General features: G+C 42.6%; 1 protein-coding gene across 1 annotated transcript in view; it reads right to left on the reverse strand.

Moving 5' to 3' along the window:
* Positions 1-24,577, reverse strand: part of KIF6 (kinesin family member 6) — a gene marked incomplete at its 3' end in the record, with an annotated part of 412,258 nt that overhangs the window by 175,112 nt on the left and 212,569 nt on the right. Inside the window, exon 14 of the mRNA XM_079712640.1 lies at positions 20,909-21,124. Within this exon, the coding sequence (XP_079568766.1) occupies positions 20,909-21,124 (216 nt within the window). The remainder of the gene's footprint in view (positions 1-20,908; positions 21,125-24,577) is intronic.

Here is a 24,577-nt window from a genome sequence, read left to right on the forward strand (position 1 = left end):
TCGGATGAATGGATAAAGAAGATGTGGCACATATATACAATGGAATATTACTCAGCCATAAAAAGAAACGAAACTGAGCTATTTGTAATGAGGTGGATAGACCTAGAGTCTGTCATACAGAGTGAAGTAAGTCAGAAAGAGAAAGACAAATATCGTATGCTAACACATATATATGGAATTTAAAAAAAAGAAAAATGTCATGAAGAACCTAGGGGTAAAACGGGAATAAAGACACAGACCTACTTGAGAATGGACTTGAGGATATGGGGAAGGGGAAGGGTAAGCTGTGACAAAGGGAAAGAGAGGCATGGACATATATACACTACCAAATGTAAGGTAGATAGATAGTGGGAAGCAGCCGCAGAGCACAGGGAGATCAGCTCGGTGCTTTGTGACTGCCTGGAGGGGTGGGATGGGGAGGGTGGGAGGGAGGGAGATGCATGAGGGAGGGGATGTGGGAACAGATGTATATGTATGACTGATTCACTTTGTTATAAAGCAGAAACTAATAAAAAAAAATATTTCAAACAAACAAAAAAAAAATACTGCTTTATGCTTTAGGAGCTCTACTTTTTTGAGATCTTTCTGAAAATTAGCAAATTGAGGAATTCTATTTTGATTTATAGTGCTTAATCAAATTATTTAAAAAGTGTAACTTTTCTACCAGATTTACAAAACCGTGACCGTGCTAAACTAACTGCTAGGGTCACAAAATAAAGATTGCAAACTGGAGTTTTCAGTCCCTTGTCTGCTTAATAGAGGCAGGCTTGACTGCAGACGCTACGTGGCCGTGTCCTGCTCCTCCACAGGGCAGCAGCTGGGTTATACTAAAAAGGGAAAACTGCTCATTCTACATCGACTCCCTTTTTCAATCTCGCTAAGTTCCTCAGTGACAGGAGCCAGCCTGCCAAAATGTCAGTATCAGGATCTGGTCCAATGTAAACACCAGCATTGTGTGGCTAATGCACTGAATTGGAGTTATGCTGCTACCCGCCACTCCTAACTCAAAGATGACTTTCTGGATCCAAGAAAAACAGATCAGTCAGCATGAAAATTGGTATAGTTGTCAAGTGGAGAAGTCAATGCTGTTCAAGTCCATTGTCATTAGCCAAGTCTGAGGAAGACCTTAAGAATTGCAGGCTTCTGACAGACCCCTTACTTGGGCTCACCAGACCTTATTTGTAACCTCCCAATATCCTAGGCAGTTGGGTCTGTGTGGAGAGAAAGGGATTATTTGATCTGTTTAAGCAGTCAATTCTAGCACAAAGCACAGTGTTCAGGGTTCCTGACCACCAGTCTAAGGCAGGCTCAGAACCAAACCTGTTCTATATATTAAACAGTGAGAAATTTCAACCACAGTGACAGCTGCCATGTGGTCCTATGGGGCCAGACCTCCAGATAAAGCCATACTGAAGTCACTTTTGACAACCCTTTACTCTCTGGTCATCCCCCACATCCCCCTGCCCCAAACTCATGTTCCTAACTTTTCCTAATGTTCCTTCACATTCTCTCTCCCTGTCCTCTTTACCATACAGCCCATCCCCCTGTGCTATTCCTCTCCACATTTCTGTAATTGAACATCTAACAAACAGATTATAAATGATTGGGGACTAGAGAGTCAGCTTAGTTATTTTGGAAACTTATTCTTGGCTGCTCATCTTTAAAAGAAAATTCTATCCTATTAACTAGGAATCCAGGATGTCTTACAGAGAGGAGAATTCTGTGATTCTCAAACTTTAGGGTACATCAGAATCATATAAGGAACTTGGAAAAATGTAGTTTGCCTGTAGCGGGGCCCATATTCACCAACTGCCCATAGGAGCTCAGGATTTGGCATTTTGAGAAGCGCTGTTCTAGACACAGACCAATTCCCTTCTTCCCAATTCCTGGGCCCTGCACGGTCTACATTTTCAAAAGCTTCTCAGATGATTCTAATGCAGCTGGGCCATAGACCTCACTTTAAAAACCTAGGGAGAGGTGGGGTGATGTGTGTGTGCGAGTTTGGGATGGGGCATGCCATCTGGGGTGGCTTCAGTTAGGGAAAGGCAGAGGGGGATGCACAGGGAAGATGAGGCTAGAAAGCGGGCTCGGGGCTGGGCTGCGCTCCAAGTATGGACTCTAACGTGTCGGGGTGGGAAGACCACAAAGGTAGCTGAGCAGGTGAGAGAGATCCAGGTAGTCTTGCGGGCGACTCACCTGGTGGTGGCATGGAAGTGCTTGGAGAGTAAGAATGGAGAAAAAGAACCCAGCTTTAATAATACAGGTGAGAAATATTCCATTGTACATATGTGTCACATCTTTATCCATTCAACTGTTGATGGACACTTAGGTTGCTTCCACGTCCTGGCTATTGTAAATAGAGCTGCAATGAACATTTTGGTACATGCCTTTTTGAATTATGGTTTTCTCAGGGTATATTACTCAGCCATAAAAAGAAACGAAATTGAGTTATTTGTAGTGAGGTAGATGGACCTGGAGTCTGTCATACAGAGTGAAGTAAGTCAGAGTGAGGTGGATGGACCTGGAGTCTGTCATACAGAGTGAAGTAAGTCAGAAGGAGAAAAACAAGTACCGTATACTAATACATATATATGGAATCTAAGAAAAAAAAATGTCATGAAGAGCCTAGGGGTAGGATGGAAATAAAGACACAGACCTACTAGAGCATGGACTTGAGGATATGGGGAGGGGGAAGGGGAAGCTGTGACAAAGTAAGAGAGTGGCATGGACATATATACACTACCAAACATAAAATAGATAGCTAGTGGGAAGCAGCCACATGGCACAGGGAGATCAGCTAGGTGGTTTGTGACCACCTAGAGGGGTGGGATAGGGAGGGTGGGAGGGAGGGAGACGCAAGAGGGAAGAGATATGGGAACATGTGTATATGTATAACTGATTCACCTTGTTGTAAAGCAGAAACTAACACACCATTGTAAAGCAATTATACTCCAATAAAGATGTTAAAAAAAATAATACAGGTGAGAGACGATTAAATGGAAAAGAAAGAGCAGCTTCCTGAGTTCAGGGGGAGAACTGGCCAGAATGAATAACCAGTTTGGTTGTGGGGAACTAGGGGGTGAAGGCATCTGAAATCACAGGAAGTTTTCCTACCAGGACAGCTGCTGAGATCATCAACTGAGGTAGGAAAATACAGGAGGAGGAGCTAGGGAATTAAAAGGAAGTGAAATTGGGAGCACATTTCCCTAAGTGTGCTAACTGAGGCACCCCAGGAGCTTGGGCTCTGGTACTTACTAGCTTTATGGTTTGAGGCAACTTACTGAAACTTTCACATCCTCAGTTCTCTCATCTATGAAATGGGGACAACAATGTTACTTTTGCCTCAGGGGGTTCTTTGAGGATTAAATGATAGTGCAAGCAAAGAGTTAGCACAGAGCCTGGCACATAAAAGTGCTTGACAAATGCTTTGTTGTCAAAGGGTCAGCTCGGTAGAGATGGGAGTCGGGGGTTGAAGAGACAGGCAGAGCCAGAGCTAGAGACAGAGGTGTGGAGACGTCTGCATAGGGGAGGTAGCCGAGCTTTGAGAAGTGCTGAGATCCTTTAGGGAGATGGGGTAGAAGGAGATGCAGACCAAAGATCTGGGAGCCAAGGATTTGGGGATTTGTTATAAGCAGATCCTGAGGGTCCTGACCCTCATCTGGTTATTTTTCCGGGAGCCTTTGGTGGGCAACCAGAGGGCTGGTGAGATATATTTTTAATAATAAAAATATATTTATACTAATAATATATATATTTTTCCCCATGAGGCCACATGCTACCACTTGACTATTCCATTTCTTTATAAAATATTTTCTTTCTTTCTGTGCAGGCAAGTGCCATGAAAAGCCTCATGTTTTTGATAAAAATATTTTAGTCCCCTTCTCCAGGTGTGACACACCATTTGTCTAATACCTTCGCGCCTAGCAGCCTGGACTTGCAGATGATCAGAAACCAAACCCTGGAAGAAAGGTGAGGATTGGGGTTGGGAGAGTTCTAGTATAATTGCAAGCAGAGTTTTGCAAAGTGTGGGCTCTGTGCTAGCAATGCAGATTCCCAGGGTCCACCCACGAGGATCCTAACAAGGGATTCCTATATCCATTAAACTTTGATAATCCCTGAACTAGAGGGATGGGTTCCAGAGGCTACGACCAATAACAAAGAAGCCAGCATAAAGAATCAGAAATAAAAGGAAGAACCTTTCGTCTCTACAGAGAGACTAAGGGGGTGGTGATGGTTAGAAACAACATTATTTTTAAACTCTATTCTTTTCTTTTGTCCTATGATTCTGTGTTGTTGTCTAATGTAGGATTTTGTGTATGTTCCAATTGCCATCCTTTGTTCATTTGCTTGTGATGCTGGTGGACCATAAAGAAGGGAGCATTTCCAGGTTTTCTGGAAGGTGCGGCCTGGCTCTTTCCCAGCCCTGCAGGACCCGGGGTGTCTGCGGCCTCCCACTGCAGCCTGTGCCCAGTCTTGGCTGTGGCGGGTTGCACACGATCAGCCTCAGCCACTGAGCTCTAGGGCGAGTCTCGCCACCACTTGCCAGTGTTCTAGTGCGCCTGGCAGAGAGCCTAGGCTCCGTTGTGTCTGCCTGTCACCGTCTTTCCCTTCCTCCCCTCCAGGCAGGCACAGGTTGTGAAAAAGCGTTTTGCCCCAGCTTCTCTGCCGATTACTTCAGTTCCCTGCTGAACTGCAGGCCCATCCTGGGCTTCATTCACATTGGCTGGGACCCTGACATCCATCTGGGCCCCTGCAGATCCTTGCAGCCAGCAACTAGCTTCTATTTCTTGTACCTCTAACCACAGGCTAGGTTCTTAACACAAATCGAGTGATTATGAGGAGCTATAGGAATGTTTCTGTCCTGAAACATTCCTGTAGCTTTGCCTCCTGGAAGGACGTCCACTAAAATTCGGTCCTGTGAGCCAGGCACATCTGTATGTTTTTGGTTTTGTTTCCCAATTAGTTCTTCAACAGCCCAAATAAGTAGGTATCATCCTCCATTTTATATAGATAAAAGAAATGAGGCTCAGAGAGGTTAAGCAACTTGCCCAAAGTCACACAGCTACTGAAGGTATATGGATGAAGATTCTAGTTCAGATCTTCATGACTCCAGAACTCATGTTCTTTCTTCCATGAGATAACGGCTGGCTTCCTGCTGGTGTTCCCATTGGAGTTTAACATGCCGTTTGAAATCCTACAGCAAGTGATCTGGCTGCCTTTTTGGGGTCAGTCAACCTGATGCGAGGTTTGTTTCCCCCAGTGTCAGTGGCATATGCATCAGGCTTCCTCCTCTTCCTCCCTGCAGACTCCCATGTGCCTGCACCTGCTCGCGTCATGCAAGTAGCAGACACTGGCAGGCTGTTGACTTCTTCACTCTCGATCTCTACTCACCGTCATCCACAGTACGTTGAGGCATGATTACCATGAAACTAATGAGGCTCCATTTTTAGAGCCCCTCTTGCATGAGCCCCTGAGTGGGTCTTAGTAGTACAGGGACGTGGTCATGAGGTATTGTAAAATTTTCAAAAGTAAGATATTTTAATCACAATCGGTCAAGACCCCTGGATCTTCCACTTGGATTTCCCCTCCATTCCACTTCCCATCTAGTCTGGAAGTGTGGAGTGCTGGAGTGACCACTGGTGCTTTAGGATCTGACTAAGGAGAACATTTAATCTTGTTTTAGCATAACATAGTTGCATGGCTTTTAGTTGCTGCTGTTTATGCTTAAGTTATTGCTAGTGGTCCTAGTGTCAGAATAGCCTCCTGTGATGTATTTTCCACTCATTGCCATCTCACCCAGCATTGTGGCAGGAAGGTACAGGTCTGAGGTTATGCCATGATATGAACGTGCCCTGTGGCACCCAGGGCTAGATTTTGGTATTGGAATAGAAATAAGGTTTGAATGTATGAACACAGAGATGAGTCTGTGGAGGTGGAAAAATTCCTCCAATTCTGATAGCTTACATAAAAAGAAACATGACGGAGTTTTCACAAATTTGACAACAGTTCTAATAATTTACACGACATTAACAGTGACCAGTTGAAAAGCTGAAAGAATCTTTTCTAAACTACCAATAAGATAAACAAGTTTCAGCTGATCATGCTTAGAAGAAAAATTGAGTAATCTTTCTATTCTCTCTATGGAAAATAATATTACCAAATGGTCATATGAAGTAGTGATCAAAGATTATGCAGTGAAAACGTAGAGAAAAAGTATCATAGAGGTGTGTCAAGCAGTTAGCTAATTGAAATACTGTATTTTTCTGGATTTTGTTATTTGTTAGCTTTTTAAAATTTGTAATGTGCTGTGATTAAATTCTTTTCTCATTATTTCATAAATATTCAATTTCATATCTACTTCTGAATTAATAGATTTTTATTCTTTTCCTTAAAGAGGACCCCCTCAAATTGCATAAGCTTCAGGCCTCACAAAACCTGGATTTTCCCCTAACAGTGACATTTATGAAAGTGCTGTCTAGACCTAGTGGTGAAACTTGTAAAATATTGGTAGGTTCTTTTTCTTTTTAAAAAATTTTGTTGGGACTTCCCTGGTGGTTCAGTGGTTAAGACTCCACTCTCCCAATGCAGGGGGCCTGGGTTGGATTCCTGGTCAGGGAACTAGATCCCGCATGCCACAACTAAGAGTCTGTGTGCCGCAACTAAAAGATCCCGCACGGGGCAATGAGGATCCCGGGTGCCTCAACGAAAGAGCTGGCGCAGCCAAGTAAATAAATAAACATTTTAAAAAGTTTTGTTGTTGTTGTTCTTCTCTTTCCTTCAGGAAGTTAAAATGCTCAAATGAGGAGCAAATCCCTGTCCTTCACCTTCCTGGTTCCACCTGTACACTGGCATCTTCATTTAGGCATTAGCATTTAAGCAAAGAGAATGACGCAAGAGATTGAAAGAGACAGAAAAACCTCTTTCACATAGGGCACACAGTGGAAAAAGAAGGCAAGTGTGTTCTCTAAATATCTATTAATTACATATACACATATACACAAAATGTATAAGATTTAATTTTTGCATCCCTTAGATTAACCCTGAAATACAAAGAAATTAAATTACTCAAATTTCAATGAAGTCCCCCAATATTTTCCTTGCTAATCAACACATAGAGAGGCCATATATATTCACATAGAAATATTCACATAGAAAAAAAAGATGTAATGAAACACATTAAATTACCTTATTTAATGAAACTACTTGGATGAAGTTTCCAAAAATAATCATTCAAACTCAAGATTTTTTTTTTCTGGAGATGATGTCCTCTACTACTTAGTTTAATCATTTTCAGGTTAAATGGATGGATGGACAAATGGAAAATAACATAATGCTAACTTGAACAGCAAAACCTGATTAAACTATATGAAAAAAACTTCTACATGTAATGCACATTAAATTCACGTGGATCAGAATGAGGTAAAGGAAATATTTCAATTACGAGGATGGGATTTCATTCTATATTTGAGGCTCTTCTTGTAAGCCTCATTCTGTTTGTTCAGACAAAAGGGCTTTCCCACATCTTTATCAAACCCAAATGTCTAGAAACAGGAATGCAGGCTTTCATAGTTCAGGAGGATTTAAAAAGAAAACTAGGTGATGTCATGAATAGGAACCATACTGGAAGATGAAAAACAGGAGATTAACACCAAAATAGACCTTCTTCCAATGTTTGATCTGGACGCAGATAAAACTGGCCCCCTCTCCTCTCCTTTGGTGTGACTGTGTCACCTGCTGTTGTGGTCCAGGCTGTATTCCTCCCAGCTCTCTCCCACTTGCCATCCCTTCATAAGTTCCCTGCCCATGATTCTCTTCCATTTCTACTCTCCTGGTCACCATTCTGATTTTGATTCTTACCATTAAACCTTTGATACATTATCCTAAGAAAGAAAAGAAATTTTTCCTTACCAACTCTCTCAGATACTTCTCTTGTATTGTACTCTGGTCTGACAGACCAGAACACACCTGACAAAATCATCACAAAGTGATGTAGGAGATGCAGATACTTCATCTCTCCCACCACAGCAATGGAAGCAAAAGCTGCAAGGGGGCCCTCTCCACTGTCAGCCAACTGTAAAGAAACATCCAGCACACCAGATTGCTAGGTCAAAATCTCATGACACTAAATTCCATCAGTATGGGAATGTCTAAATCACCTGTGACATAACCACATTTATGCGTCATGTAAAATACTGAAGTGGATCTATGTATGAAAGTGGATAAAGCTCCAAGACATATTATTGAGTGAAAAAAGACGTTTCAGAATGATAGCATTTACTACAATGTAACTTTTATGAGGGCAAAGATCTTTGTTTTATTCAGAGTTCAATTGCCAGCACCTAGAACAGTTCCAGTACAGAGTACGCACTTAACATCTGTTGAATATTGAATGAATGAATTTAAGGAGAAATATACAAATATATTCAAATTAAATAATGCTATACATTTTCTATGGATTTATTTTTTTATTATTATTTTTTTTTGGCGGTACGCGGGCCTCTCACCGTTGTGGCCTCTCCCGTTGCGGAGCACAGGCTCCGGACGCACAGGCTCAGCGGCCATGGCTTATGGGCCCAGCCGCTCCGCGGCATGTAGGATCTTCCCGGACCGGGGCACAAACCCGTGTCCCCTGCATCAGCAGGCGGACTCTCAACCACTGTGCCACCAAGGAAGCCCTCTATGGATTTATTATATAAAAATATGGATTTATATATTAAATAAATATATAAATAATATCATCTATATTATATATTATATTATTTATATATTTTGGATTATGTTATTTATTTATAAATATACATACGTATACATATGTGTGAGTATATATGTATGTATTTAAAGAAAAAGTAAAGTAAACATACATATAGTTTTAACTGGGGAGGTGGGGATTGGGAGATTGGTGTGAGTTGTCAAAGGAAACAGTGTTATTTGTAAGGTTTTAATTTTTTAAAAGGAAAATATGTATGAGTATTACTTGTAAAATTAAAAGTTTTATGGCATCATTCTTGCTAAGCCATGTGGATATGTGGCCACGCACAACATAGAATAAGCTTACAAAATCCTTCTACAGTCTGCGCGCAACAAATGTCGGGTCTGTCTTGATAATAAACTCTCCAGATTTCAGCATCAGTTACCAGGAGACCAGCTGACTGTGGCTGGTTCACCAACCCCTTTCGTGCTCTTCCCTGACCTCTGTAACCCCAGGAATTAACCTCAGTGAAATGACAGCTGTACCTCATGTGGAGTGAGCCCTGAGAGTACAGGAAGGTCAGAGCAGCAACATTTCCAAGCAGCACACTTCATTCTCCATGCTCCCTCCCTGTACCCTGTCCTTCTCCCTTTGGCCTGCTCTCCAGGTTTCTAGAAAACAGGCCTCCATCACTGTGGTACCCCACTCACATGTGTCATTTCCTCAGAGTACCTGTGTTTATCTTAGCTAAGGAAAGAGTTGACCAAATGAAATGCACTGAAGTAGAATAATGGGTATCTCTAGCTTAACCTTTTTAAGGTTGTTACTTCATTTGGCCAAATGAAACTGAAACTGAGGCAATTTCAAGCTTAGGGGAGAAGGCTATGTTGGGCAGAGCATCCCTAACCCCCACCAGAGGCCTTTACTGTTAGGGATCAGGAAAGGATGCAAAGGAGAGAGTCATGTTGAGAATCCAGATGCGGCAGGGCAGCTTCCGTCTTAACCTTTGGCAGATCGGTGAGGGACAGTGAAGGACATGGACTGAAGAGAGTTCCTCACCCTGGATGCGTTAGATGCCATCTATTGCACCATCACTTGTCTGCACTTGGCGAAAAATGGGGTTTTAAACCCCAGGGTCAAACTTCTGTCAAACAAAACTATTTCACAAAAATGGTACTTTGAATACCAAAGCAATGAGTCTGCGGATGATGAAGTTCTATGGGTTCTGTTTGCTAATGGCAAGAATCGATTCTTTCGGGCTTCCCTGGTGGCGCAGTGGTTGAGAGTCCGCCTGCCGATGCAGGGGACACGGATTCGTGCCCCAGTCCAGGAAGATCCCAAATGCCGCGGAGCGGCTGGGCCCGTGAGCCATGGCCGCTGAGCCTGTGCATCCGGAGCCTGTGCTCCGCAACGGGAGAGGCCACAACAGTGAGAGGCCCGCGTACCGAAAAAAAAAAAAAAAAAAAAAAAGAGAATCGATTCTTTCACAAAACATATGGAAATATGGAATTAAAATGGAAGGGGTAATGAGCAATGACGTTATGAAATGAATATGATATCCAATTAAGTTTTTACTTCTGCTTAAATTTTTTTTTAAAAAGAGCCTATCTATTGTATATCCGAGCTAACATAATCCATTTAACAGACCTTGATGAGTTCGGAGAGCACAATAGTCTGTCTCCCTGGAGGACACTATCAAAAAGCCATCTTGGGCCTTGGTGAGAAAAATCAATAAAAAACCCCTCACATTAGGCAGAACATCACTTTTCCATTATCTCATACATACAAAATGCCATTCTGATCCTGCTTGTGTTTACAGAATAAAGTGGGTCAAAGGAATTCATTGAGATCATAAAGGGCAAGAGAAATGCTAGAGGATAGAAACCCAGTAGCTGCTAGACTTAATGGAATGGAAAAAAATGGAAATTTAACCTATGAGTCAGTAAATCACAACCATTTAGATAGTTCTGGACCAGCAGGTATGGCAGGACATTAATTCAGTGCAGACTAAGAGGTCTAGAACAGGATATACTAGAAAAGCCCAAAAGATGAGAGTCAGTGTGTGCGCATGTGTGTAGTGTGTACGTGTGCTGTGTGTTATGTGTGAATGTCTGTTGTGTGCGTGTATGAAAGTATGTGTGCACACGTATATTTGTACAGCTGGGATTGATGGAAGTGATTTAGAGTCACTGCGCATTATCTGAGTTAAGTGATGAGCACTGCAGACTAATCGTTAAAAAAACTCAATTTCTCTTTCTCATGTCATTATCAGTGGATTGTAAAATACTGAGGTTACATATCTCACTGAGAGTTTTACTGTAATATAAGAGGATGATTAAGCAACATAGGGCTTGAACTATGAAGTTCTATACTATAGTCCTGTAAAAAGAATATGCCAGGCATTACCTTGTGATCACTAATATAAATTTCTACTGAAAGAAAAAGATAGCATGAATACATTCAAAGCCCAGGTGGTGTTCACACCTCAGTTAGACCACTGGTTGGTAATGAGGCCTGAAGGGTGAGCCAGTGACTACATGGCACTTCTTGGAAGAACCATTGTCTGAACCCATTAAACCCTTGTGGGTGAAGTCACTCACAGGCTGCAAAATGTCACTCAAACCATCCAAATGGTAAGTGTTGAGCTTCTAGAGAAGTTAAACTACTAAACAGAGGTCTGTAAACACATCTCAGTGGCACAGCTGGAGAGGGAAACCCTATCATCTAAAAACTCAGGGTATCCTTGAGTTGATTTTCATCACGCAGTGAAGATGGGAAAACTACAGTGTTAAACGTTATTATTTCTTTGTTATATCTGTCAACTTGGCAAAGGCATATGACATTATGCACAGAACTGAGTTCTGGAAGCTTCTAAGTCTGGATGCCTTGAGAAGTTCATAAACATCCATAGGCTCTCCTGATTGTAAGGTTGGTGAAGTTAGAGTGGAGGGTGTTTCAGTGGAAGAAAGTTGCATATATAATAGTTCTGTTTTGGTTTGTCAGCTTGAGGAAACCAGGCTCAGGGTATTTCTGGGCATATGAAAAACTTCCAAAGAAATAGGCCACATTATTAATGAAAGTATTGGTTATAAAACATATTTCTGAAAATAACCACATACAAATGGCTGGGGTCTAGGAACACACTCACAAGAAGATATGGCCATGGTGCCATGATATCTTGCCATGGTGCAAGCCAGTCCTGGGCACTGACAACAGATCTGAAGAATAAGTAGCTGGATATACTAGTACCAGGTAAACTCGACAAGTAGCAAAAGACTACAAACAGTGTTCTACGAGCACAAGCATCCAGTGAGATGTTGATGGGAATTCGAGGCAAAAGTTTGAGGAATACTATGTACTATAGCACCTCTGTCCTCCTCCTAGGTTCAGAAACCTGGAATTCCACCAGCCTTGGAGGAAATAGATGAGGGACAAAGTACAGAGAGCTGCAGTGTATGGTGCTAGTATGACGTGAGGATCAGCTCCACATCCTTCCCCCACCCCCTAAAATAAAAACAGCCCTACAGCTGTCCTCTGTGCTAACAAGCCCACAGAGACCTCCCTATTCCTCTCCTGGAGCAGTTCCTTAAAGGCTACCTATGATTCCCTATACCAAGGAAACATCACAACAGAGAAAAGGGCCAGGGGAAGTGTTGTCAAATAAAATATAGGATTTCCCAGTTAAATTTGAATTCAGATCAATAATGAATAACTTTTAGTATAACTATGTCCCAAATACTGAATGGGACCTACTCATACAGAAAACAAAATCTGTTGTTTATCTAAAATTCAAATTTAACTGATTGTCCTCTATTTTACTTTTATTGTCCCTGCCAGAGGGTATACATCCCTCTTCTATTGTTTATAGAAGGTGCTCAACACAACACAACTTTATGCCGCTCAAGAAGTTCAGGAAAGAGATGGTTATAGGATTCCCAGGAAATCTCTGGTCACCAAAATGAAGTAGAAAACCAAATGCAAAGAACTTAACAGATTCATGGAAGCACAGCATTAACCAATGTAGCATAATTAGAGGACGAAGAGACAGATTAGCCTGAAATGCAGCGAGATAGGGTGAAGCAGTATTTCTGAGCAAAGCTTTCTGGCTGAGGGAGGTTAAGAGGCAGAGAAACAGGTGTCAAAGCACTTCTCAAACAATGACTGGGGTTCTAGTCAAAAGACAAACTTCACATGTGTACAGTACAGAAAGTCTTATTGTTTCCATGGTGGCCTTTTCAGTCACACCTACTCCCCACTGAATGTATATACTGATTGCGGTAAATATTAATAACATAATCATAAACATGAAAAACAGCTAAACCTAACTGTAGTAGGAGCAGAGTGGTAAATTCTGGCTTGGGCTGTAGGAGCAACTGATAGATGTTTTATAAAGATCATGTCTTATGCTCCAAATAAAGTCAGGGTTCATCTATCATGTTTCCAAAATACATTCCCTACCAAACACACTGACAGAAACCATTTTTATCTTTGTTGGTATAAATCCCAGAAAATCAGTTTTGAAAAAGGGAGTGCTGATGGAATTCTCGAGCTCCAGAGTGAAGGCAAATACTATAGCTCAGGGCAATTATTGTCTCTCATCGCAAGATGAAGTCTGATTATGCTATGGCCACAGGGAAGTAACAGAGTTAAAACTGTCACATAAGGATTCTCATCTCTGACTGACCCAAGTCAAACATAGGAGAAAAAGAAGCTCTTTGATTCAATTCTATTTCTCTTGCTTTAGTGTCTCTGTGTTACCTCCAGAGGGGGCTCTGAGGAGGCCTCTGAACAGTGAAGACATACTTAGGAGCTTACAATTTAGGAAATACAACACCAAATTTATAAATATCTGACTTAGGAATGACCCATATCTACAAAACCATACAACCACTACCACTGATGCAAGAACAGCCCCCAGGCCGGTGTCCCCATCCCTAGGAGAGCAGGTGCTGTTGGAACCAAGCAGGACTCCATCAAGAAATGAGCATATGTGGCCATACCTGCTGCTTTGCTACAAGGTGGGGAAAACTGTACCTGAGAGACAATTTTCAGCTCCTTCCTAAGCTTTTCCATGCTGTATCCTTGTCCTAACCTCCACAGGGGCTGGCGTTTCACTGGGAGTGGAACATTCTAGAAGCCAGCTGATCTTTCTCCCCACCCCCATTCCAACACATCATCCAGGGAGAGTTCATTTCAAAGGGAATTCTCAGAAGCATATCATTTAAAAACCAATAAGAGACTGAATCTGCTACACTTATCGGGCCTGTAGCCTCAAGGATAATCAATCTTGCCACGACTTTTATTCCTGTCATCTTTGGCCACCCATAAGATGCAAGCCCCTCCGAGCAGCTGTTACCTCACGTATGACTCCTGACTTCCTTGCTCTACCTCTGCTCATCCCACCCATCCCTCCTGCCACTACTGGCCTCCCAGAGAACCTGTCCTAGGCTGCTCTCTGGACCCCACACTCCACTGTTGATTAAACTCTCTCACACGCTGGACATCTTCATGAAACATCCCCTTCAGCTCTTTCTAATCACTGAAATCTGACTCTTCCCTCAAGGATACTGCCTGCTCTGGAGCCCTCTCAAGTGGAGGACATTCATTCTCCTGTAGTGTAAGTACTAGAAGGGCCAGAGACAGTGCTGAGTGCTGGCCTTCTTCTGGGTCCTGGATACCATTTCAAAATCACTGTTTTTTTTTTTTTTTTTCCTTTAAACACCAAAGCCAAACCTTTTCCTCCTTTGAGATCTGTGCCATTTGGTTCTGCTACCCACTCTCTGTGATGCTGTAACTTAAGGCTACTTGGTATGTATATATGTATGTATAGATAGATAGACAGACAGATAGATAGATAGATAGATAGATCGATTGATCCAACAGTGAACAAACCAGGCAGCTAACCCAAGCTGACTTGGGCTCCAGGCTCAGTATTCCTTTCCGCCCCATTTCCTGCCAGTACCCGGAATGACTTCAACGCCCACAAAGAAACTCCACTTAACAACCCCAGCCTCAAAATTCCTTAACCTCCAGTGACCTGTGTGACCACTTCCATCTCACTTCCTCACTTCCTACTCTTCAATCTGGTTCAGTGAGCTTTCTGCTCTTGCAATCTTTGAAATTGCTTTGGCAAAGATCACTTGATCACTTCCCATCCAACCCAGTGGACTCTCTGTAGTTCTCATCTTACTGGACCACTCTGTAACATCCAATACAGTCAACCACATCCACCTCCTTGGAACTCAGTCTCTAGCCTGGCTTCTGAGGTCTCCCTCTCTCTTGACTGTCTTGCCTTTCAAGTTCTCCCTTGCTAGTTCTTCTGCCTCAGCCTATACCATCCATATTGGGGCTCCTAAGTGTTCTGCTTTTGGTCCTTTGCTACCCGTCTCATTGGACGACCATGTCCACTTTCATGGCTACAAGTCCATGACAGATCCATCTCTCTAATTAACCCCTCCCCTTGAGCACTAAAGCTGTGTATGTGCTGGCTTAGACACTTCCACCTCATACTCATTCTCAACATATCCGTAATTTGACAAATAAACTCTCCCTCCAAACCTGCTTCTCTTCATGTATTCACTGCCTTGGTAAATGGCACCATATCTGCTCAGAAACCTGGGAGAAATCCTAGACTTTTCATCTCAACCTCATTCTGATCGGTCACAAGTCAGTTCTCCTTATGTACTGCAAACACTTTTCTCATCCTTTCAGTCCCTACTGTGTCTGGTTTGATTCTGGCCCTTTTAATTTCCTACCCCGATGGCTACTAGAACATCCTCTCCACTTTCCCTCCAGTTTCCAGTTTACTAAGCACATCGCTATCAATGACCTTTCTTTAACAGAAATCTGGCCACATTACTCTCATACTAAAAAGCTGTAATGGCTCCCCACTGCCAACAAAATAAGTTCTAAATTCGGAAGCAAGTCTTTTAAGCTTCTCATGAGCTGGTCCCTCTTCAGCTTTATTTCTTGCTAAATACCATTCCATCCACACAAATCCTAAAATCCACCCAAATTAAATGCTTGCAATGTCACAAACACACCGTGTGTTCCACACCTCTATGCATTTGCTTGAGAAGTTTCCTAGTCCTCAGTGCTCTGACCTTTCTTCCCTCCTCTATTCATTCTGCTAGACGTAAATGTGATTACTCTGTGAAGATTTTGTTCAAGGCCCACCTCTTCCGTACCTGTTCCCTAAACCTGCCTAGGAAGAGTTGACCTTCCTCTTCCATGTCCCAAGGCACTATATACGCATATTCATGGTAAGTCCTCTTCTAGACTGTAAACCCTCTAACAGGCACTGTGTCTCATTCACCTTCTAATCTCCAGCACCTAGCACTGCCTGGTTCGTTGCTTAAATTCAAAGAACATGTATTTAATGAATTAATTAGGAATCACTGCCCTGCAGCTAAGGATAGTCCTTCATGCTTTCCACAAGCTCTGTAATAGAATGTCTCATACTCTATACATCATCTCGAATAGCACAGCACTACACATGTTCTAGAGAGTAAATAAATATATAATTGATTAAAGAATAATGTTTTATTGCCAAAGTCTGGGCAAGACTCTGCATATGTGTGCGCACGTGTGCTTGTGTGTGTGAGAGAGGGAGAGGTAGAAAGACAGACAAAGAGAGAGAGAAGACCTCTATTCCCCTGCTGGCAGAGTGATAGGGCTGTGTTCTTAGCGTCCCAAGCAGGATACATTTTGTCATAAAAACAGTGCTAAAAATAGTGATTAGATTATATAATTCCTTTATTTTTCAGCTTTTCAATCATTTTTCTACCCTAATTATTCTGACTCCCTGTACATCTTGTTAAAAACAAGACAACAGGCTCCAAATGGAGTCACTTATGCTAAACCCCACATCACCAAATGGAGACTTAATTACAGTTTCGGCTCCTCCAGAAATGGAGTCTTAAACCAGTCAATCAAGAATCGCCTGGTGGGCACTAGACAGACAATCTGCCTGACAGACCCTTGACGTGCCCCAAAGGAAAGCGACCTTGCCATAACCAAGCTGCCTTTTGCCAGTATAACTTCCTTGTTCCCACTCCCTTCTACCTGCAAAAGTACTTCATTTTGTACAGACCCTCAGAGCTCCTTGCTGTCTGCTAGATTGGATGCTGCTTGATTCATGAATGGTTGAATAAAGACAGTAAGATCTTTAAAGTGTACTCAGTTGAATTTTTTTTTAAAACAATCTCCAAAACCCCAGCTAAACAAATACTCCTGCCAACTCTACATATTTTTTCCTTGCTTTCCTGTTTTCAAGTCTTTGCTCATATTAATCTTTAAACCTGGAATGTTATATAATGTTCTTCCCCCATCTTTGAATGTCCAAACTCTATCAATCCTTTGAGGCCTAACTTCCATGTTGCTTGCTCTGTAATGTCTTTCCTGATCTACTAATTAAAACTCTTCCCTTCTCTTTTGAATTCCTGTAGTAGCATGTCTTGCAGCTCCTGCTTATAGCACTTGTTATTTTATTCTCTGCTCTGTGGGTACTAAACCAGGCCCCAATATTTAAATTAAGCTCTCAGAGCCAGAGAGCATTTCGCAGTTCACCTCAGTCCTCGGTCAACACGTACCCTGGGCCCCTCCATGCGTATATGGAGGATTGAACAAATTCTCCCTCCGTGAGTAAGAGAAAAGAGTCTGGAGCCTCCAGGCCGTGGCTTTGGCTTTCAGGTCACTTTTTAAATGCCAATGACATCACCTGTGAGGAGTGGGTTCCGTTAGCATCTCAAACCGTTAAAGGAAGGGGTGAGTCATGAGGGACTTCTGGAATATTGACTGGTTCTGGTAACTATTTGGAACGTGCAGCCAGAGAACTAAAACAGTAAAAAAAAACCCCAAAAAAACCCACAACAAGACAGCAACAACAAAAACCCCAAACTATAATACTCCTTCTATTTTAAAGAGAACAATATGAATGACTCTTTGCAAACTGTGGGATTGAACAATCCCTGTCATTATTCCAGTAAAACTGAAACAGACATTTAACCTCCAAAACAACAAAAGGCCCTGAAGCCCCTAACCTCCCTCTGTCTTGGCAGGCACCTCATGCAACGACTGGGGGTGGGGTTCTCTGGGGAACCACGGGTTGGGTTTCATTTTCTTTTCACACAAGAAATTTGAAAGAAGTCATTTTCAGCCTAAAGTGGGGGTGAATTGAAAAAGGGGGAGGGTTACTGAAGAGGAAACAGTTCCACAACGGTCTCAGAGTGGAAGATGGTCAAATTTACTTGCTTTCTGCATGAAGACAGGGATGGTTAATAGAATCTGACAACACCTACATAAGGCAGTAGTACTTTCCATCCAAACAACGTGCTTAGTAAAGTTTTGCATTTGGTATAGTTTACACAAGCCTCTTGTATATAAAACAGTGCATGAATATAAGCCTCATCACCTACTAAGATGTTAAACACTGCAACAAACTATCCCATTACCTGTTGCTTTACAGCACTGATTCACCCGCAGCAATTTTCATTCTACCTGTAGTTTTGCCCAAGTAAAATCAATCCCCCATCAATCCCCCACAAATGGTTAGATTATTATCAGCCCATTTGTGAGCCTATTCCTACTTAAAGTCATTGCTAGAACTATATCCAATGACAGTGAAAACAACTCAGAAACCCTTTCAGCTATAAGGCTTTTCTCCAAAACTCTTTTACCTCATTTGTACTTGGACTTTGCAAACAATTTCCATTATTTTTTCAGTGATTTTCTCTTCGAGTGAACTTAGTTCATCCTCCAAACAAAACTACAGTCTGTCTCAATAGCAATATCAAGGGACAAAAAGAGTTACTGAAAAAGTTAACTATAATCGTGAGTTAGGAGAGAGATTATGAGATACTATGGGAAGAATAATTTTGAGAAGGGAGATGGTGCGGGCAAGAGAAAATAGAAATAGAAAAGGTCTGGCATACAGCAAGGGGCTGGGCAGTGATATCAGAGGCCATTTCTGCACAGGCACAACGGTGTGTGTCTTTGGAAAAGGCCAGTAAAGAGAGTTCCTTCCATCATGAGCATGCAGTTCTAACACAGGAACTGATTGTGACGTTTCATTTCGGCAGAGACGCCAGTGCTGTATTCTCTACAGCCAATGATGCCAATTGTCGCTGGGCCACGGGAGGCACCATTTCTCACCTCTGTAAAGAGCCTCACCAGCCACCCAGAGACCTGGGGACCAATCCTCACCCTTACCCGCCATAGCCAATTAGTCGCCAAGCCTTGCTCACACTAACTCCTGGAGTGTTTCTGATCTCCCACCTCTCTCTCATCATCTCCATCCTCTGGCTGGGACTACTGCACTGCAACAGCCTCCTAAAGGGTCATCCTGTCCTGCGTCCTCTGCCAATCTGTTCTATGCATGTCACTCAACCTGTCTTCCCAGCCTCCCACTCCCCAGATCCCACCACACCTGCCTTTTCCACTTCATAAAATGCTCCTTTCCACCACAAAGGCCTTGGAAGCTATTGAAGTGATTCCTTCTGCTTGCAATGTTCCTTCCAGCCACACCCCTACTCTCATGGCCCTTTTGGATCTTCCTGGTCTTAACCTGAGGTAGAGCCTCCCTGGTGTGTGCTCCCCAGTCATACAGAGGTGCACTTTTGCAATTAATTGTTCAAGGCTCTCTTCCCTGTTAGTCTGTAAGTGCTCTGAGGTCAGGGACTGTGCTGGTCCGTGCATGTCCTCATCTACAATATGGGGGTAAAACAAGAACGTATAGAATAAGGATTAGATGAGTTCATTCAGGTAGCAAACTTTGAATAGTACCTGGTACATATAACGACTGTGTAAAGCTCTAGCCATATGATAATAATCGGCACAGTACCTAGAACAAAGTGTGCCCTCAATAAATATATATTGAATGAATAACGGAATGAAAAATATGATGGTTGAACTAATGAATTCACCAAACCACAGGACCTCTTTTCTTCCAACCAGCTGTTACCCATAAGAGAGTATAGAAATACTGTATGGAAAACGATCACAGAGAAGAATGATTGCTTTTCCCTGTCTACAGCCAACACGATCAATGGTAAAAGTAGCATTTTTGTTTCCTGGGATTTTGAATTTATCCTACTGTGTTGCTAAAGAAATATTCACAGCAAGGAGATTTGGAATTAAGAGATAAAGGAATATAGCATCACAAAATACACTTCCAGGATTCTCAGTCTCGTCTTTATTAACTAAACAGTGTCCTTCTTAATGCACACCATACTCTTTAATTATTCCCAAGCTAGAGCCTTTAGAAAACCACACGTCAGCTTGTCCGTCCCAACAAATGTTTACACGGAAAATTTCAACCTATGTTGCCAAAAGGGAAGCTCTTCACCCGTTTATTCTAGTACATTCCATACTTCAGATTCCTCAGTGTCTTTAGGAGAAAGGCATTCGCCACATAACTATACATCATGCTCTGCTGGTCTAATAGAAAGAGTAACATACACAAACCAACCTGGGCTTCTAGCATGGTTCTGTGGTTGCTCTTGTGGCAGTACCAACACACTTATCAAAGGCTACACATGGGGAAGGTGCCTCAGTGTTAGTCCGACCCTGTCAATCCTATTATCTGACAAAATTGTGTGTATTTATTGTCCTTTAAGGTAGACTGTGATCTTATTTTAAAATTATTTTGCTGCAGATAGCTCATTTGGATTTAGAAGTAAACACTGTTTCATCACGTTAGTGATGATCATTCTTTCCCTCCTCTATTGGAGGAACATTTCTGTTCCTTTCTCTAGAGTTAACTTTTCTGCTGTTGTCCTGGACCCTCTATTTCAGCCTCTGTGACAATCCACACTTTGTGTTTTCAGTTCAGTCATCAACTTTAGAAACTGGCATTTAAGAGATTTGATAGTTATAAAAAATTAATTCTAACAAATAAATTGTGAGAGACTTTGTCCTTGCACATTTAAAACTAAAGGATGCTACATTGCATTCCATTATGGAGAATGAATATTCTTTTTAGGATGGATATACTTTACTTGGGGTTTTGTGTTATTGCTGCTGCAGCTGCTTCTACTACAACTTCAAAACTTCAAGAAATGTTAGTAATTTTAAAAATGATAAGATTTACGATGATGAATATAATAATAAAATTATAATCATTTACATGTTTGTTTACTTTTTATATGGATATATAATTTGACAGCCTATGTCTTCTATTTACAGTTATATAGTTTATGTATATAAATAAATATAACTGACCTGTTTTTCCGTGGAGCAAACTGGATCTGTACTGAGAAGTGCTGGAGTCCGGGGCCTGAGTGGGAGCTGAGGGTGGCAACATCCTCGGACCTCCCGGGTTCCCAGGTGGGAAGGGGGAGCTCTGGGAGCATCTCAGTTCACTTCTGTCCATGCTGGAGAAGTGGAGAGCGTCCTGAGCTTTCTTCTTTTCCTTCTTTAACATATTTACCAAGATATCTAAAACTTGACTTAAGGATTTAGTGACTCATGCTAGATTATAATGATCAAAACACTCATTTTCAAATGAGATTAATATTCCCAATAATATTTGCTATTTGTCATGCAGTAAAGATGGACTAAGGAAAGACTTCACCTTCCTGAGGTCCTTGATACAGTGATGGATCATTTTAGGAGGCTGCTGGGCTTTCAATATGGCACCATTACCATTATATGAAAAATTAGCAAACCCAAAGGTCTTTAAAATCTTCTGAGTTTAAACCAATTCGGACTAAAACTTTTATGAAAGGGTTTATAAAAAGGAAAATGAACACCAGGTAGTAGTAGACAGTGGAGCAAATAGGACTTTAGTGCAGGAAGCTGCTCTGGAGGCAGCAGGATGGGGGAGGGAGGGAGGACGCCAGAGCCCCCCCCAGCTGGCAAGTCAGCCGAGTCAGTTCTGGTGGCCAGAGCACCCCCATGTCCAACACATGCTTCTTTAGTGTATATTCGAATGGGGCTTCAAGTCACTTTCTTAAAAAGTCTCTAATGTTTGGTCCCTCTAATTTCACCAAAAAGAGGTGAATTATTGGTAAAGATATATCATTTTTAAATGCCAATTTTGTGGGCCATTTAGATCTATTAGGAGCACTGATGCTGAGTGATAAAATCACTCCTTTCTACACTACTTCACTGTTCTTTCAGGTTCAAGATGTCAAGAAGTCTAAGGGGTTCTGCCATCATGAAGAGAAAAGACGATACTCCCTCTTGAGAATCTCAGAACTCTACCTGCATGTGCAGTGAGGTGAATTCAAGGCTTTCACCAGCCCTAGAGATGGCTTCATTAAAACAGGAGTCTGAGGAAACACGAAGGTGGCGTGGGAGGGAAGACTGCTACGTAGAAAGGAGTGGAGGGGGGCATCAAGGTACACTCATTCTTGCGCAGGTAACACGGAATGCACTGGACTTCCATCCTCCACCTCAGCTTTGACCTCAACTTTTTGGTGATTTCTGGAAGCACTATCAGTTTTTCTCTCACATGCCCTGACATGGCCTCCATTCTTCGCCTTAAAAAAGCATGTATTTACCAAAGGTGTTCACAGCTTCTGTGGTGTCTAGGCATTGGCTCTGCCCAGCTCCCCTACTCTGCTGTGTGGGGATGATTAGCAAGACCATCATACACTTTCTCTGTTTCGTGCACGGCCATGGCAACGTCCTTTCCTTCACTCAACGATACTCATTGGAGTATGCCAGGCAGTACAGTATTCTAGGCACAGAAATAGAAAGATGAAAAGGCAGACTGGTTTCTTGCTCTCATGAAGCAGATGCCCTACTGGAGAAAGACAGATCTCCCTCTCTCCCTCTCTCCCTCTCTCTCTCTCTCCCTCTCTCTCTCTCACACTCACACACACACACACACACACACACACACACACACACACACACACACACACACACATGACATTAGAGGGTAAAAGTGCCAGAATGCTTATTTTTAAAAAGTCAAGAGTGACTGAGTGGCTGCTCTCCACGGGGTGCTCAAGAAAGGTTCAAGCCTCCGAAAGGCTTTTTAAAAAGTGACATTTAAGCTGAGATCTGAATGACAACAAGAACCAGACAGAGGGAGGGCATCTAAGCAGAGCAAGTGGTGAGTGCCGAAACCCTAAGGAGAAATGAGCTGGACGGTGGTTCCCAAGCAGGGGTTATTTCACCACCCACGGGACACTTGGCCACGTCTAGAGATACTTCGGGTTGTCCTTCTGGAGTGGAGGGTAGGTGCTGCTACTCGTGTCCAGTGGGTAGAAGCCAGAGATGCTGCTCAACATCCTCCACTGCCCAGGACAGCCCCAGTGGCAGCAGTGCTGAGGCCGAGAAACCGGGTGTTAGAAGAACGACAGAAAGGCCGCCGTGACCACAGCCTAACACATACAGGGTGGGGGAGGAAGACACGAAGCCAGGGGCTGGGCAGGGGCAAGATCACGTGTGGCCGCCTAATTCGGAGGAGGGAGTGTGAATGTTGCTCTAAGATAATGGGCAGTTCCTCGATGGTCTTCATCTGATTTACATTCATAAAGGCCACAGTAGAGATGCAGCTTCTCTGCTGCCTCCCTCTCACCTTTCCTTTGTCTTGCCCCCCTTCCCACTCCCGTTTCACTTGGGCCTTCACTCATGCCAAGTGCAGTGCTGCGGACTAAGTGTCACCTTGTTATGTGTTTTGTGAAGGGATGTCTGAACTTTATTCAGACTGATAATGTCATTGAAAGGACACCATTTTCCCTCCCTTTCCAAGAACATTCCATGCTGTTTACTGTCATTTTGTTTGCAGTACTATCTTTTCTTGAGCTCAAGTATTATCACTTTTTCTCCTATTTTAAGCCGTATCTTTCTCACTCCTTCTATCACTGTCCTGGCCTTCTTGGTTCTACCAAAAAAGATATGAAAATATTCTCCAACTTGACTGTGAGATACTATGAAATTTCAGGAGGCTTTCTTGGTCATTAGCCCTTGATAAATGTAAGCTTTGTGACAAGTACATCTTAGATGCTCTTTTTCCTTCTTCTGAGTCTGCCCATTGTCTGTGGGGTCCTATCTTCCACGACATAACACTCTACAGCACTCAGAGCACTTGCCGTAAGGCAGCTTACCGACTTTGCTTGGCACTGTGACACTGGCGAGAAACAGCCTCACAGGGTAGTTACAGAGATAATGGATGAGGAGCTAGGATGTCAACCTGGGTGTAAACTTTCAGTTTAGTGCTCTTTTCACCATGCCTCCCACACACCCTCACTGCAAATATGAGTCTCAGAAGGCGGGGACCCTGCTGGTGTTGTTCACAGTCAGTAAAGAATCCAGTGCAGCCCCACATGGACAGCGGTACCTGGATTTACCAGTGAAGAATGATGTATGTCTCTCTCTCACTCCCTTTTCAAAATAAACATATATGAACAAGCCTAGACTGTTCTCTCTCTGTCATATCTCATTTCATTCCTCCCATACACACAGACATTCATAAGCCCAGAAGGGGATTAAGGAGTTGGTAGGAGTATTTAGGGGAGATGATCCTAAACTAGGATCAAGGCCAGGAAAAGAAGCAGAGCTCAGACTGGGGCTGGGGCCAGGACTGAGGTCTAGGCTGGGACCATCTCTGGAGATGGATAGGGTAGGAGAGAGGAAAAGGAATGCAAGGGTGACAACATTGTGGGCAGTGCTCAGAGACAAGGGCTTGTGTGGGAGTGTAATGCACAGTCGAATCTACTGTTACTGGCCGGATAATAAAGCAGCTCAAACTCACTTGAATCAGACATACAGGGTCTGCTAATACTCAACTAAAATTAGAGACTGAAGTTAATCAGGCAGAGTGCCTACCTCATATTTGATTTGGTTTTACCTCTTTATTACTGGATTTCCTTCATGTAGGCTATTTTTAGGAATTTTGCACAATAGCTAAAGCTAAAATGCCTTTTAGTAATTTTT

Source organism: Hyperoodon ampullatus (genome assembly GCF_949752795.1).
Source record: "Hyperoodon ampullatus genome assembly, chromosome: 10".
Lineage (NCBI taxonomy): Eukaryota > Metazoa > Chordata > Mammalia > Artiodactyla > Ziphiidae > Hyperoodon > Hyperoodon ampullatus.